Here is an 18,931-nt window from a genome sequence, read left to right on the forward strand (position 1 = left end):
AATATAAACACATTATTGACACGCTTCTGCGTGTATTATCGCGTCAAGTTTATTATAATTATTATATATATTTTTTAGAATACGATAAATATATGTATATCGCAGACATATAAATATAAGTAAAATTATATATATATATACATATATATATATATATATATATTCACACATTTATAAAAATTATAATATCCGATGTTTCGCAACTTTTATGTTAATCAACATTAATATTTGTGTGTGTGTGTGTGTGTGTGTGTGTGTTGTGATAACAGATTTTTTAATTAATTGGCATCAATGATTTTTAATAATTAATAATAAAAAATAATAAATTTTTTGCGATTTTCTAAATAAATAGTAAAGTTTTATTTTCACAAATATTCCAGTAAAATATTATTTTATTTTCAAGTTAATTGCAGAGATATGTAAAGTTAAAAATTAATGTTATCATTTATTATGACTTTGATTTTCACCAAAACTTTTTTTGTTTCGTTGAAGAAAACTAAATTAATTAAAAGATCTTTTGTTAAGCATTAATACGGTAATTAATTGAACATTTGCTATATATTATATCATTACATATTTTTCTATATATTTTATATAATTTAAAAATTATTTAATAAAAATATTTATAACTTTACATTTAAAAACTTTGATTAAAATATTAATATGTGATAAACTATACTATTACACGCAGCATAATTTTAATTTCGATCTGCATCTCATGTTGTTTTTTCCATTTTTCCAGTCAGTTGTTACCCCAAAGCCCAAACGTAATATCTTACGATTTCTGTTACTCTATGAAAAGCGGTAAAAGCCGCTTTTCCCAATAGTTATCGTCGCGGACTAAAAACTTGAGAGACAGTAGCGCGTCGCGCACTTTTCCCAGCAAATATTTCCCGCCGACATTTTTCTTAAAAAAATTCTCTTTGTCTGCGATTCGACAAAGAACTTATTCGGTGCCGCTAGCAAATACTTGAACAAGCTGTTCTCACACATGTCTCCTACCTTCTTGGAATGTATGAAAATCTCAATAAGTATAAAATTTTCAATATTTCTAAATCTCTTATAATAATTTCTCTTTGACAATAATCTTTCTCCATATAAATTACAATTAATGTCGCGAATATAAAATGGAAAATTAATAATTGGTTATATATCTTAAATATAAAGAAATAAGAGAAAGAAATAAAAAGGGAGAAAGAGAGAGATATCCTTTTATCTTTGTTCTATTTTTTTATTTCTATCAAAATATAAATTTGCCGCTGTATGATAGGAAATATGTATATTATACACAAAATATGTATTTAACACAAATACTGAAAAACCAGAGAAACATTCAAACTAAACCAGCGTTCACAGAGAAACAAAAATTTACTTAATATTGACTCTATATATATTTACACAAATCTCTTTTACTATTAATTTCGTACAAAGACATTTATTGTTATAATATTTTTAATAATTATTATATAATTTATTTATCTATATAAAATCAATTTCTTTATAAAATTAAAAATAAAGAATAACGTAACAAACATGGTAATTGTCATAAAGAGGTTTCAACGTTCTTCACAATCATAAAGATTTTTTTATTAATCTGTAAATATTTTTTATTAATTTCCAGAAAAATTACATAAAAAAATAAAAAAATAATTTATATAACTCACCGGCATGATGCGCAACAGCGGAGTTGTGGTATATAATGTTGATTCTGTAAAATACAAATATATCCAAATTATAAAGCAGTGTCCAAAATATTTTAAAATAAATATTTTAAAAATGATTATTATTTGCGCACAATTAAATATTTTATTCACAAAAAAAAGATTTGATTAAAAATTGTTAAAAATTATTTATATAAATATAAACTTTAAAATAAAATATAATAAATAAAAATTTAATTTCTATACAAATAACTTATATTATTATAAATCTAAAATAAAATGTTTAAATATTTTATATACATTTTTCCGTATACATTAATTATTATATTTTATGATAAATACGTTTTTTTAAATATTACTTTAGTATTTAAAAACCTAGAATATTTTATTTGCATTTTATTACACGAGATGATGTAAAATAAAATAAATAATAATCGCAGAAGATAACGAGCAATTAAATTTGCAAATAATAAATAAAAAAATAAGTAACTTATTAAATTATGTTTACCTTAGGGTTGCTCCGCTGTTACCCGATGTCTCCCCCCGGACCTCTTCCTCCTCTCTTATCGTTTTCGATTGTTTCTTCATACCATTCGCACAATATTCACTCGTGAAAATACGATTAATTACAATTGCGTGTACTAATTAGTAAGATTCGATGATTGCATGAACTTGATACGGCGCGTTCGACGTTTATCGTATGCGATTAAAATCTACTGAATGTTCAAAATTCACTCATCATGATGATTCAATTGCGACATTTATTGCTAATAAATACAAATTAGAATCAAAGATAAATAAGCGTAGAATAATATTGGAAGGTATGCCATTGCTTTCTCGTCGACCTATTATAGATTTCGATCAAATAAACTGTGTAAAACACGCGTTTTAACAAATTGCCGATGTATAAAAATACCAAACGCCAATTTATTATGCGAAAATAATAAAACATACTAGAATACTTTATAATATTAAATATGTCATTAAATACGTCTGCACTTTTTAATTAAATACGTTATTGTAACAGTGCTCGACTTCGAAATCAATACGCTTTATGCTCGAAAAGTTTTACGAATCATATCAACTAATACTAGTGCGATTCGAGTTAATTAAAGATGCGATAGATTATACAAAAGTATATGTACAATAAAAATTTATTTGCTGTATTATTTCTATTTTCAAAAAAATAAGTCGCCCGAAATGCCTGTTTCGATAAGTAGCTATTACTTATGAGTCGCATATACATATGTATATATTATAAGTCGTCAATAGTTAATAATGTAACCGCCGATTGTAATTATTACAACGAACGATCGCGCTTGACGTCCTTTAGTGCTTGTCGCGACGATAGTTCACGAAATAATAACGACGGCCGACGAGTCAACAAAACGACTAGCGTAGCATTCCAATCTTCCCCTTCCACCTTTCCTCCATTCGAGCCTCGTGACGTAAAGTAGTACGTAATAATATTTATGGTCGGTGTGTCCTTGCCATTCACGCGGCGAGACTGGAGTGGGGAAAAAGCGGTGTGAGAAGATTGGAATGTTACGCAGGTCGTTCCGTTGATACGTCGTATTATTTCATGAACTGCCATTGCGACAAGTACTAGAGGATATCAAATGCGATCAAATCGTTCCTTGCGATTGACATTTTTAATTCGTACGCGTAATTCGTATAAACGCTGACTGTATATATCGAAGCAGATATTTCACGCAATTTATTTCTTTAAAATAAAAATATATATTGTAAATTTTCGGATCCCATCGCATCTTAATCATTCCTTCGCGTAGTATTACTTGTTAATATCGCTCTAGTATAAATTGTTGATTTCGCAAAACATCCAAATGTGAAACGTCGACTTTGAATCGATCGGCGTTATCAACTAAACGTTATTATTAAAAAGTACAGTCGTATTTAATTACATATTTTAATATTCATCAATATCTGGTAAATATTCGTCGTTTGTTAAAACGCAGTGATTTGTTGAAACGCGTATTTCGAAGATTTTCGATCATTAATAAAAAGCAGATAGATAGTAGAGACAGAATGAAAAAATTCTGAATCGAGCACTGTTAAAACGCGTTTGATTAATAAATATAGTCGTATTTAATCGTATATTTCAATCATTGCCAATCGCGTAATAAAAATTCGGCACTCCTGTTTTACGATGTATGAACACCGGTCAGTGACCTTGTTACTGTTCGCGCAGCAAGTGAGAAGAAGGTCATGGCTGTTCCTGTGTCGTATTATCTCGTGAAATACCATCGCGACAAGTACTAGAAGAGATCATACGAGATTATTTCTTGTAATTTCATGAATTGTAAGCGTAACTCGTAACAAGACGTCTATTTATCGAAACAGTATTTTGCGCGATTTATTCTTTTCAAATAAATAATTTGTATTTTTTGCCAACAAATGTCGCAATCGTAGCGAGTGAATTTCAAACATCGAACGAATCGTAGCATCGTGTCGCATGTAATTAACATCGGAAATGCCGTATAAAGTGCCGTGCGATCATCGAATCATGTTAATTAGTGCGAGTGATTGCAATTAATCGTGTTTTCGCGAGTAAATATTGTGAGAATGCCATGAAGAAGCAACCGATGATAAGAGAGGAGGAAAAAGAGGCCCGGGGAGGCATCGGGCAACGGTGGAGCAACCCCGAGGTAAGTAAAATTGATAAGTTATTTAATGTTCTATTTGTGAAATTAATTGCTCGTTTAAGTCCGTAGTTTTACATCAAATCGTGTAATCAAGCAATAAAATATTCTTTTTTTTGTCAAATACTTAAAGTATTTATCGCAAAATGTTTATAATAATTAACATTTTTTGTAGCAATACATGTAAAATATATATAAAATATTTCAACCTTGTTTTAGATTTATAATTATTTAATTTATTTATACAAAAATATATTTTTATTTATTATATTTTAAAAGAGAGTTTCTACGTAAAAAGAAATAATTTTTTTCAAACATTTTTTAAACAAAATATTTGGAAGATATGATTGAAAAATTGAATTGCGCGCAGAAATTATTTTTTGAAATATCTATTATTTTGGACACTGCTATATAATTTTAATATATTTGTATTTGACAGATCAACATTCTATGCTACAACTCCACTGTTGCGCATCGTGTACTGGTGAGTCATAAATTATCATTTTTATATAATTTCAATGTAATGTAAATTGCAAAAATTTTGCAAAATTTATATACATTTACCAAATTTACATACAAATTTATACACAATTATATATCAAATCACACAGATATAATATTCAGTAAACATTAACAAACAGAAACATAACATAAATGTTATAATTTCCTCAATAATGTAATTACAATTTGGCATGCCTTGTACGTAACAGTTACATTGTTGGGTGGAAAATTATAACAATTGATGTGATGTTACTGTTCGTCAGTGTTTATTGATGTATATTTATATAAAGCAAGAAGTATTAGAGAAAAATTGAAGTTAAATCTTTTTTCTAAAAATTATAAATATATAGAAATTTAATTTTGCAATAATAACAGAAATAGCAGTAAAACTATTATGTATTATTTAATTTTATATTAGTAATTATTATTACAGTATAAAAATTAAAATAATTCAAGTTAAGAACATACAAATATTATATAATTTGTACAATGAGATGAGTATGTGGGATATAGATTCACATTACCTTGAAAGAATAAACTATATTATAAAGACAATATTTATTGTAGAATATATATAATTTTTCGACGATTTATTGCTCATGCAAGAGTGCACACACAAAGCTCACAAGATGTAGCACGTTATTTTCGATATCTCATTGGCTTAATCATCTGCTAATACGAGTCAGAATAAATATAAATAAATAATAATAATGTTTAAGAAATAACATAAGAGATTCAATAAATATTTCGAGAACAAAAGAATTTTTTAAATATTATTTCGTGAAGTTAATTTATATGTATATGTTTATACAATAAATCAATATTTCATATAGTTTTCATTAAAAATGTTTCGCAAAAAAGAAGAATTTTTTTCAACAATGTCTCAAATTGTCTCATATTTTCTGGTATGAGAAAATCGTACAGAACATCATATAGTTCATATACGAATCACGTATGTTTTTCTACATGATACGAACAATTCTGCCGGACATGCGACTAGTTTGGAGAACATGCGTTTGGTTCTAAAAGGGATTTGTATTTATCTCGCAAGGATGTCAAATAAAAATCCGATAGCGCTTCATCCCGCGCTCGTTTCATTTCTTGATAGTCTCTAGTTAATCGTATATCGTCGCGAATTCTTATCTGGCATATTAATATAAATACGTTACTTAAAATGTACAATTAGATAAACATAATCGCGCCTGAATATTTTCAGTATACAAACGAATATGTATTTTACAATTTTATTTTAATATGAACGGCGAGTCATATTTTAGTATAAAAAAATTAAATATAAAAATTCGTCTTTGGACTAGCTATAGTTTATAATAATTACGATAGAGGAAATTCTGTCATAATACAAAATTCATGCTTTGCCCTCGCGTAAGGTAGTATTATAAGGGAAATTAGCTGAGGTTGCGGCTATTTACATGTCTATTAGTCACGACATATTGAGGCACATATACGTATGACAAGCCATCCTAATTACGCGAAACATTCATCTAGATTAGCTAAACACTCAACGCTGCATATAGAGTTCTACACTGTGCGTGTATATACATACAGCCCCGGCTTCGTGCCGTTGTGCCATTGGCATAATATAAACCGTAATTTAAGCACTATACCTAATAATTAGGTGCTCACTTATAGATGGATCAATTATTTCAATATACCTTTAGTACTCGATCATCGATGCCATAGATTTCAAAATTTCGCGAAAACTTGGTTAAAATATTTAATACCGCACAAACGTATAATTTTCAATGACTTTAATAATAAAATTAATTAACAGTGACTAACAATTAAGTAACAAATCAATAAGTTTTCCATAAAACGTTATTATATATTATAATTAATTTTTATAACATTATTCGATAACGTTTCAAAAACGTAATAACGTCTTGTTTATAAAGTTTAAACCAAAATTTAATGGTATAATAAACACAATCTTTAAAAAAAAAGCGAATCTAAAATATAATTCTAAATAACTAAAAATGAATAATTTATTAAATTATTATAATAATAGTGTCCTAATAAAAAGTCTTTTATATATTTCATATTTGTCTATCGCGGTTTATGCGTTTCCTTTGTCAAAAATTTAGCGCACACGCCAGTTTGACATTCGCGATATAATAAATTATTCTCACCTTTGTGTTAATACCTCTATTAATATATTTAATGCATGGTACGGTGCAATGCTTCGTTATATGGCTTGTGCATTTGGAGTGCCCATATAGATTATGAAGTACATTGATTTATGGACCAACATCTGGTCTTGTTAAGTAAATATTCATATTTCGCACATATCGCGTTACGCTCGTTAAGCATTTATGTCTGTATGATCGATTGAGTAATGTTTACGTGCATTTTATTAATTAAATAGCGAGGAGAAAGCTTTTAAGAATGTTCTTTGCCGCTTTGTGAAATGAAATGTGGAGGATTACGATATCTTTTTAAATAAAAATCTTTCTTATTTTCAGTAATTAAAATGCTATCACCGTATAATAAATTTATGAATAAAATTTTCATCACGAATTACACGATTATTTAAAATGATCTTGAAACAAATTAAGTCTATCTAAATTATTCAGTTGACAAAAATTAAATCGATTACATAAAAAAGCTTGCTCGGTAAAACGGCGTTCGTTTTACCGAGCAAGGATCATCGACCCCATTGAGTCTACACAATTTTTCCTTCACCCATTCGTTCCTTTCTCGACGTTTTTCCACTTGTCGATTATGCTTGGACGTTCGCATATACATATGTACGCGCATAGTTACATGTGTGAATATTCTACTTGCAAGGAGCAAACGGAGAAAATATTATGTATGTGCTCTGCATGCCGAAAAATATCGAAGCAGAAAATTGTGCATTGGGATTGCGCAGGATTTTATAGATATTTCGAGAGAAGTGAGTAGCCTTCAAGAGAGGATAGTTGGCAGATCGAGAGGACAGCGAGAACGAATGATAGCGAAAGGATAAGCACGAGTCCACTGACATCAGTCTTTTCTCGATAACAAGAAAAAAAAAAGAGAGAGTGATTTGTCTAGAAATTTTCACAGCGAATAATACATGCGAATATATACAAATACATTTTTACACACACGCATATATATATATATATACGTGTAGAAATCTCCTAGAAGATTGACGTTTGTATAAAACTTATCACACACATTTTTTACTTCTTTTAGTTGTATAGTTTATATAATAAAATTATAGAATTAATTAAAAAATAAAGTTTTGATACAATCTTTAGCATGTAAAAAATGCTAGTCTCTTAAAATTACGACAAATTTAAAATGCATTAACAAATATTAGCTCTTACTATTTTTATATTAATACATAACATAATAAAATATTAATCCTCTTCGAATATAAATATTAATGAAATAACAACCATAAATTAATAACAAGAGCCATTTAAATGTTTATTTAAAATTTTATTTGCTTTTACCGCAAAATTCTCAGAGTTTAGGTTAATTTTTCTGGCTGAAAAATGCACGATAATACCGTGGACAATGTGTTCGTGTATTAACGCTTAAACTAAATCCTTGCGTGTTTTACTATTGTGTTGTCGCGCTGCTCTAAACCAGCTGTAAATTAAGCGTTTGAGAAGTCATGCAAAAAATAGCAGCTAATTTTACAGTAGCCGCGTGTATGTGCACAAGCATTAGTAAGTATTTCTCGCGCGAGAAAATAGACAAAACTCGGCGGGCTGCATTGGACACTTTCGAAGCTAAATACTCTGTTTAAAATTCCGCGGTAGGAACTGCTATTTACATTGAGAAACGTAAAAATCGCAGTAAAAAAATTCATGTAATGTTGTACGTTGAAATAATTAAAATATTTATTTATTTATTTATTATTTAATATGTTTAAAATTGCTTTTTTAAAGACCAAATAATATATAATAATAAAATAAAAAAATAGAACAAATAAAATAAATGTCATTACGGATTAAGAGTTTATATATATTTATTTAATCAGGCTTTTCAAAGTTGGAAATTCACGCGTTATAAAACACGTTAATACGATAAATTTTTATTTCAAGATTATTAAAAATTAACCTATTTATATACGTGCAAAATGTCCATTTAATTTTTTCCTTTTATAAAACAGATGCAAATATTTTAACGCGGAGGAACGATTGCCGACGGACAATGAATTCAATCGAGATATGATTCGGTTTTTTTCGCGGAACGCGACGAGAATAATATTGTTTGAGAGAAGCTCGTGAATTTCCTCTCGCGAGAGATGAAACTTCGTGAAAATTCGATTGCCCCGCGGCCGTTAATTAACACCCAATTATCGCAACGAGAGTCTGCAGATGGTGCGAGATCCGATGGGAATTTCTTCCAGACAGGATTCAATCGGGATATAGTGAGAGATCTAAAAAGAATTTTTTTTCAAAGCTTTTAAGGAATTATTCATGAACCGAAAAAAATGATGATAGTAAAGTGGATAATTTAGTGGTGAACGATTGTCAACTTCAATCAATCAATTGATTTGAAAGTAAAAACAAATGCAAAAATGTATCAATTTCTGCACGTAATTGAATCTTTGAATTTAATCAGAATGAAAGCGTATATTTGTATGTCTGACCTTAAGTGACATTAAGATTTTTAAATTATCAAATAAAATGTCTAATTAAATTTACAAGTTAAACTTAATTAAAATATAGAACATTAGAAAACTAAAAGATATAAATTAGAACATTTATTAAAGTAAAATTTTAATGTCTATCTTTTTATATGATTATGAAGAATATTTATAAATTATACATGTTATTAGAAATATCTCTTGACATCAACAACTTGATTTAGTTTTCTCATTACTCATCTACTTCCACAAAAAGTTGTATAAATTCAAGAATTGTTTTAGTCGGCAATTATGCATCGGTGCAAACAGTGGAAATAAATTCAAGCTTGACTACGAACAAAATGCTTATGCGCGAGCTGCATTTTTGTGTCGGCGGCGGCGAACGTAAATGAAGTTTAGATTTATGTGTTTTTCGGTATGCTTCGCCACGAAATGCTAGAGAAGGGATGCAGCAACAGGGAGGGAGAGATGGCAGCGGAATGTTGGAGTTGTTTTCGGGAGCGGAGTCGATAGCACCTCTCCCGATGCAGCTTCTCCCTCTGCGACGATGCAGCTCTTCTCCCCTTCTCTCGTCCCGGCATTCGTGGAAACGGAAAAGTGCATTCGCTTGAAAAGTTGCTATCCGGGTTCGAGACCAATCCTTCGAAAAAGAAGCTCCGCCGAGAATTTCGAGCGACGCCGCCGCCGCGGCAATTAATGTCCGCGAATTGAATCAACGATCTCGAGAGAGAAACGCGAGTCGAGGTTGCAAAGTTTTACGCTCGAAAAGTTAAAAAGTGATCCCGATAAGCAGCGACGTTGCCGGCGATTACGTTCGTTGATTACGGCGTTGATTAAAGGAGAAATGAGTTTGATAGGATTCGATAGCGCTTGATGCAGGCAAATTGGCAAGCTGCTAATGATTCGCGATGTTTTCGTGGAGAAACCGATCGCGTCACTGATCACCGCGAAAAATAAAAGTCTTTCTCGAGACGATCGAACTATCTTGTCGTTTTTCAAAACTTTCTCAACTCTCTAACTAATGGTCCGAGAGACACGGAAAAAGTTATATTGTTATTACGCATCCCAAAGGAACTTGTATCTATACAAAGTTTAAACAAAAAGAGCGCGGTCAACTATAGACTATAGCTTTCCCATGCGATTCGACGAGGGCTGTTTTATTTAGCACTTCAACTGAGACGATGTGCTAAAAGTTGATTTTTGGCGCCAAAAATGGAAGCAGACGTGTTATCGTAAAAGTCGATTTCGCAGGGTAACGATAACCGTTTTGGCTTATATGACGCACGTTGAAACGATAATCGGATATGAACGTTTCGCTTGCGAACGTGAAAAATACAAAAAACAAACTACATTTCCTGTACATTTCTGTATACTACATGTGTACTGAAAACCGCAAGTTATTTGCAAGCTTACACGACGCCATTGTCAGGATATCGCTATAAATTATATGATTCGATAACTCAAAAGAGAATGAATTTATTTCACTCGTGATCAAAATCTTCTTTCCGCAAAGATGTAAGTCGTACAATGATAAACGAGCGAACTACTTTGTAAAAAGATAGCAGGATCGTGTGTGACCATTGAGAAAAAATTTGCAAGACGGTCTTTATCCCGCGCCGTCTCGGGAAAATTTCCTTGACACGGGAATCTTGTTACCGCTTGAAAAATTTGATTTATCGTAATCGATATGTATATCAGGCGTTGTAAACGTCGTATATTTCCGGCAAACGTGAACTTTCTACCGTAACAGAGAGACGAAAAACGTTCGTTGTTCTCGCATGGGGACCCGATTTATTTAGATAACGACGTGGGGTTGGAGGACAAAAAAAGTATAGAGGATTATCAGTCACCTGGAGCGTAACGCGGATTATCGGCATGCTAACTTTGTTATTTGAGAGCGACAAATCGAAAGCCAGACTGATGAGGACAAGCGAGCTCGAAATACAAAAAAAAAGAACGGGAAAAGGAAAGACAGTGCAGAGAGAAAGAGAAAGAGAGAAAGAGAGAGAGAGAGAGAGAGAGAGAGAGAGAGAGAGAGAAATGGGAGCGAGAAAATAATAGAGTGGAAAAAGAGACACGGAGAGAGAAAAAGGAGACCTGATGACGCTTCGAGCGATAAATGAAGAAAGGAAGAAAGAAAATTGAGGTGGCAGTAAAATAAGATATAATAAACACACAAGGACTATTAGGAGTAAAACAATAAAGAAGCATAAAAACTAGAAAATAGCGTAAAGAAAAGCAAACTTAAAATAGAGTTAAAATAACAAAAGACAAAGAAAGATAAACGGCGGACAATAAATTAGGACATATTAATAAACACGAAAGGAAAAAGATTAAGAGGCAACAAAGAGAGATGAATTTAAATTAAATTTGAAATCTGGTTGCAAACAAGAAGAGGAAAATAAGGAGTAAAAAATTGGAACTCGTTAAAGCAGAAAAAGCGGATGTATAAAATTTTAAAAGAAGGAAGATAGAAAATAACGAGAAAGAGTCGAAGAATAGATAAGTGGTGTCTGATAAGCATGTAAGTGATACGCAAGTGTCAAGATAAAAAAAAAAGCAAATGTCGAAACAAGAGTGTGAACAAGGTATTTGCAGATAACAGGGTTGATCTCGACAGGATGGGTGTCCTTGCTATCAATTTATTCTCGACGTATTGACTACCGTTCGTCCAACTCGTTTAAAAGAACGCGACTCTGTAAATCTTCGTCCTCTGAAATTTCATTTTCTATCTATCGACGACGAATGCAAGGAAAAGAGCAGTCCAAAAATATAATTTTCTTATGGTAAAAATAAAAAATATACTTTTATTAGAAAATACAGAAAAAAATAGATAAAATAACAATCTGAAATATGCATTATTATTGAAATGTAACTGAACAAAGGAGTAAAACTGCTTGAAAGTTAACAATGTCTCTATCTTTCATTTTCTCTCTTATATACAAAAGCCATATGCATTTAGAAATAATTTCTTATGTTGATTAATTATTTTTTTAAATATACGTAAAAATCTAAGGTAAAATGTGATACTAATTGTAAGATGAAGATTTTTCTCTCTCTTCAATTTTGTCAGAGTTTAAATAAAACCATTAATTATGTATATATTATATATCACCTGTTTACTAAATTATTATTCGTAAAAATATCGACATGAAAATATTATATTTTAAAATTACGTTCCAATTTTCACACGTAAAGATCGACACTCGCGCATAATTTGCATAAATAATTGTTTCAGTGAGATATGATTGTTTAGTTTTCGTTATTTTATTATTGCCTCATCGATATCGTATACCGTAAAATATTTACATATCATCTATTTCACACAATATCTTTTCTTCATTTTTTTTTAAACAATTCCATTGCCTGCACAATTAATCAAGTTTGCAGACAAACTGGCGACGTACTTTGCCGCATAGTTTAATTCGTTTTCGTGCTCGAGCAAGGAGAAGTAATTTCGCTTGCGGATTCGTCGATATGTACGGGGTCGATTTTGCGGTATAATTAAATTCGTGCAACTCGGCACACACGGGAAAAGCTTCCGCAGGTACTTTGCTATTTCGTCGGAGAGTAAATCGCGCAAGTATCGCGCCATATGCGCTCCCGTGTAAGAATTGCGTTTCATATCGGAGAAATGTTACGTGCCAAGAAATCTCTCGATATCTCGAGGCATAGTCAATATTGTCACACGTCTCGCTATTGTTACTTTTCTGAAGCGGTATACGAAAATATATCGTAGAGAAAATATAAATTGTCAATAATATAAACAAAAATTATTTTTTACTTTAAATATAAATATTACATTTACATATATTCGTTTTTTTTTTCACCTTCGTATATTGAAAATGTATATTATAGAAATTTTCCATGTTCAAACTTCGCAATATTTTTTTATACACATAGCAAACTTATCACATATGAAATATTATCTTCGCGTATAGTCGGGGGGAAGTGAATGTGAAAGTAAACTGCAGGAAATAGTGAAGATGAAAACAAACTTTTTATTACAGGTTTCTGCAAACAAACGGTCGTAAAAAACTAAAAAAAAAGATATGCGGTGATCCTGTATATTTTCGCGTGCATTCAAAGATTACAATTTTAAGTTATAGTCGAAAGATCCGCACAATTGTATAAATTGCGTCTGGATATAAAAACGTTTTCAGTTTACTTGTATGCTCTATTAATCAACCATTATTTATGTCTATTTTACAAATAAAAATGACATTAATCGGAAAATCTGTAAATAATGCAATATAGCGATATTTTCGAATAAATTATACTTGAAGAAATTTATTGACGATATTTGTTTTATATGTTCCATACATAATGGACAGTTTTTTTGACATAATATGCAATTATTCATCCACAATCGATTTAACCAACAACTTGACCAATAAATCATTTGTAATTTTCGATTCTGTGTATTATTCGTGCACAATTCGCGCGTGCAAAAGCTTTTCATCTTTTTCCTCTCTCCTTTTTTCTCTTTTTATTTATACCTTTTAAAAACTGGATTTATTTTTATGTAGAAAATGTTTAAAATCCAGAAAAAAGATAACATTGGATTACGAGACGTTAAAGAGAAATTTACGATGAAAGTTCTGACGTTTAAAAAAAAGTTACTTTTTGTGTATGTTACACGAAAGCGCACATTGCAAAACCTGGATTTCGTTATCACTGTATGTCGCATATGTAGCACATTGCACGAAAAGCAAATCGGTTAGCTACATGTTAGTTATACGTCTGTGTCAAAGCACCACAATATCAGGGACGACTCTAACAAAATTAGTATTCTAATTATGAATTTCTTATCAACAGAGGAGATTATTTCACTATTTATATAAGTACATTTTTATAAAACAATATGTGATAAAGTGTGTATATTTTTTTTTTTTTTTTACATAGATGTACTTGTTATTTATCAATTAAAGATAAAAAAATTTTTTTAGTCAATTATGTATCTAGATGTTGAAATGCAAATTTATAATAATATACAAATTATTTGTAATAACTTTAAGTATGACACATTTAATTCTCGATTGAAAAAGGAAAAAATTACTCTGAAAATATTACCTCGTACGAATACATTGTAACAAAAATTATTGTAATCTTTTCAAAGTAATTTTTTCCTTTTGCAATGGAGAATTAAATATAATCTAAAAGTATCACTTAAATATCTAAACAACATTTGTTAATTCTCATTCTCTCGTTTTATGAAATATGCATAGAAAAAAACATTTCTTTCATTATATGCCATTCATTATATAACAAAAATTCGCTATCCTAAGAATTGAAAATGAAAAGTGATGTAACGCGAGGGGTTCGTATGGAGACGGTCCTGAACGAGACAAGAGTGCACGCCGACACTAACAACAGCCGGGGGTTGCCGGCAGCCGCTCGCCCCCGAGAGTAGAGGGTGGTTTCGACATTGAGGGATGGCGCGTCGCTCCGCGAGACGCGCCGGGAATGCTTCGCCATGTACACGTACAATGCACCACACGTGCAGACAGAAATGCAACTCGACCAGACGACAGTCCGCGAACCGTATGGCTTGGGTATGAATCGTGGTATGAATCGACGAATAGCGCTCGACATATGATCTATTTCGCCATTTTATCGGATACTCTATGCGAAAAAGCATCAAAGCCGCGTTCTGTTTCAAAGCGTTCTACGTGAATTTTATAGTAATTAAGAGGAGGTATCATCGCACAGAAAAAAAAAAAAAAAAAAACATGTATATACATGTCTTTTTTTAAATTATTTATTAAAATGTTTGATTAGATTTCAAAAGTAATTTTAAAACAACGAAAAGAAGGAAAAATTTTATATCTAGCTAAATGTTATGTACAAAATTAAACTTTGCAGTGCCTTTAATTTTTTAATTATAATTAGATTTACTTACTTCTCATGAGTATATATAAATTTTCTCTTTCCTTAGACTTCCTGAAAAATTGCTGGAGTGGTTTACCTACACATTAGGCATTTTAATAATGTTCTGTATATCAAAAAAGCAACTTAATTTTTTTAGGAGCCGTGTACTATCATCTTAATACTACTGAGATACTTTAATGACGAGAGTTTCGCGTGTCGTTTTTGTTTGAAAAAACATGCCGTGATCGTCTACGTTAATCGACGCCTTAATTCTCGTTTAATTAAATCACTTGATTACACTATCCGTTATTGCTTTCTTTTATTCTATTTTATTCTATGCAGTAAAAAATATATAACGTCGCGATTATCATGCAGATGCATCAGTAGACATAACAAAGCGTAACATAAATAATTTGCAATTATTACGTTCGAGTAACGCGAAGTAACAAAATATCGATTATTTCTCAAACAAACTTCGGTTGTGCCGTTAATTTTCTCCTTCTAACATTTGTAATAGTCCAATTACAAGCAGCAATATAAGTTGTTTCTGATACTTTTTTTATCAAACTTTTCGCGTGTCATGTCGCAAGTTGGGAAAAACGAACAATCTTTACGATATATTTTATACATTAAAAACTTGAATTAACTTGATTAAAGTTGTTGAATAATTTTAAAAGTTTGAGTATTTTATCTCTCGATAAATTATGAAAGATCGTGAGAGGTAGGTATTTGCTAAAGATATTATAAAACATTCATGAATTAAACATTTCAAAATAAATCATTTATCGCTTACCTGTTCCACCCACAGATTTGTCGTCATGATCTGGTTCTTCAAGTTCTGTAACAAAAATCATTTTTTTTTAAATTAAAAATGAGAAATTTATATTCATTATTAATTGTGCAGTCACGTGAATTAATTTTCTATCAACAATTATCTATATATTTCTGTTTAATAAAATTAATTCTGTATATATGTTACAATATTTTAGCGACAAACATATTTATTTCACATTACATCTTGCTCTGATCTCTTATTATTTACTTCGATCTTTCAATCGAATCACATATCTAACTGTCGATAATGGTTCCTGGATAATGGACGCCATTTGGCAAACGTTTAGTAATGCGACGCATTCTATAGAAAGCATACGACATTCCTCACATCTTCTTTTTGTGCCTGTCACCGACAGCGCATTGTAATTTCCGGATTCAACGTCGGCCCGCGACTAATTGGACCAACTAGCTGGTCGAGCGTGTAGATGGAACTTGCAATGGTAATCCCAGTTATGGACTGCTGGTATGCGATTTTGGACTTTCCGCTATTTCGTGAATCTCCGACATTCACAATTCAAACTACACGCACATGAATTCATACACGCGATCGTTTATGTTCGCATGTACGTGGAGATCTAATTCTAACTGCATGCAAATTATGTATGTCGAAGATTTAATCTCAAATATTTATATCATATTGATCGCCATTTAACTTTAGGATAACGCCATTGAACTATTATTGTAATTATATAATTATTAATTAGTAGTAAAACTATATTATTGAGAGAGAAATACTGCCTTAATATTAATTATCGTAATTAACTATTGCAATTCTAGCAGCACGATTAATTTAATAATATATTATTATTTAAAATTATTATGCAATACTCGGATTTACGATTATTTATTAATTACAGCAATGCTAAGTTTTTCATCAGCGGTATATTTTCGCATACACTTGTATAATGTTATTTTCTCATCGCCTTCATTTTTCTAATTTCAATCTCAACATGCAATAAAATTTGTCTATAGTTCATGAATATTATAACGTAGCAAAATAATAAATATGTACTCATTATGTTGACATTTCCGCTGTGACATCGATGAGAAGATGTACGACAAGGTAATCGCACCGAGTGCCCGGTATTGAATGGATATTCACTGTAGGGTGAATTATTCTCTCGCGATAGGAAGGCGAATTGCATTCATATGCAAATGTAATAATACCAATATAGCCTCGGTCTATACGTTTCGCTGGATCGTGAATGTAAATGTAACGAAGGGTTAATGTACTTCCGCGGTGCTGTCAAGAAACGCCTTTGCTTCACGCAAAAAAGAGTGCCACTTAAGCCATTTATATAATGATAATCGTAGAGACGTTATTAGAAGAATTAATAAAAAAAAGTGTAATAAATCATTTCTTTTGTGGATGGTCAACAAATTGTTCTCAGCAATTCTTTAAGATAAAATATTATGTTCTATCGTGGTTTCCCAATAAACTTTATCTTAATTTTTCATATATTGGAAATGAATAATGCCTCGTCGAAAAAAAAACGTTCCTGCTACGGAAGGAAAACAATATTGACTTCGGAACATTCATTGAATTTTTGCGAAATTATATAGAACTTGGGCGGTGATATATATTATCGAAGCCGTTAATTAATTCGGGCTCATTCAATATACATGCTCGTGTATTTACCGATTCGTTTGAAATTAATGTCACATCGATTGTAGCTGCGCGAAGTGGAAAACTCACATGTCGGTTTGTACGATTGAATTTCCGCGCCGATGCGAAAACGACTGCATTCGTCGGTGCGAATAATCAATCTTGACGCAGGGCGATATCGACTATCTAAAACGACAGCAGTAATAATAATGATAATATAATCTCTCACATGTTATCTAACGGTATATTAATAATTTAATAATAGCATTAATAATAAAACTAACACAAAACAATATAGTTTCTCCAATTTATGTACATTAAAATCATAATTATTGTATCGTACTAATCACTGATATCATACTAATAATAGCTTTGTTATTCGGCTTATAATGTTACCACGAATAATTAATAAACAGTAACAATAATACTAGCAATGATTATTTTATTATTATTGTTAGCAGTTTAATATTATTATTGCAGTTAACTTATTGTGCTAATCGATCACGAATATAAATCGGTTCAAATATAGAAAGACAGTAATTCACCGAATCGAAACTATCGATTCACAACGAATTGCGAGTATAGAATGAACGGTAATTAGCAAATTACTATACATGTAATTAAACTCTGATTGCGACCGGGCACAGGCGTCCGAGTATACCTGTCTCCCCTTCGACCATTAGTGCCAACGCGCAATATGTTAATTGATTCGAGCATATGCGACGGGCTTCCAGGTACACAGGTGCATATTAGTCTCCCGTGTACGTGTGGTATTCGTGTGGCTCGTAAATGGAAAATTCCTGTCGAGTTTCGCGCGTAGACGCAAGAGTATTCGCGCAGCGACCGTTCCTAATTAATTTCCGCGTTACACCATGTCGCATTGCGCTGGTTGACTTGGGCGAAGGATGGACTCTGCTTGTTTTAGTAATGATAATGGAGGTGATAATTATTGCGCGGAATACATATCCGATCGCTAATTTCTGGCGAAAAACATATGTTTCGAAAGGGGGAAAATAAAAACAAAAAAAAAAATCACATTACAAAGAAAATAATTGTTTATTATCAATTAATAGTGTTTGATTAATCACTATTATTTAGTTGGATACATTACCATAGATATTAATATTGATGAAATGTACTTTTTTAACGTGCACCATACACAAGATATAATCTTCTAACATTTATTATACTACGT

The 18,931-nt window shown here is 31.1% G+C and overlaps 1 protein-coding gene across 8 annotated transcripts in view; it reads right to left on the reverse strand.

The window, feature by feature from the left end:
* Nachralpha4 (nicotinic acetylcholine receptor alpha4) overlaps positions 1-18,931 on the reverse strand; it is a 161,878-nt gene that overhangs the window by 90,712 nt on the left and 52,235 nt on the right. For 4 of the 8 annotated variants that reach the window (XR_012047875.1, XM_072904304.1, XM_072904303.1 and 1 more), the window contains one exon: positions 16,090-16,134. Coding sequence is in view for 7 of the 8 variants with exons in the window: in XM_072904304.1 (XP_072760405.1) it covers positions 16,090-16,134 (45 nt within the window). In the remaining variant the exon portion in view is untranslated. Of the gene's footprint in view, positions 1-1,664; positions 1,709-2,169; positions 4,473-16,089; positions 16,135-18,931 lie in introns of those variants that run through there. The other 4 variants (XM_072904306.1, XM_072904308.1, XM_072904309.1 and 1 more) reach the window with 3 other exon arrangements.

This window comes from Anoplolepis gracilipes, chromosome 13 (assembly GCF_047496725.1).
Source record: "Anoplolepis gracilipes chromosome 13, ASM4749672v1, whole genome shotgun sequence".
Classification (NCBI taxonomy): domain Eukaryota; kingdom Metazoa; phylum Arthropoda; class Insecta; order Hymenoptera; family Formicidae; genus Anoplolepis; species Anoplolepis gracilipes.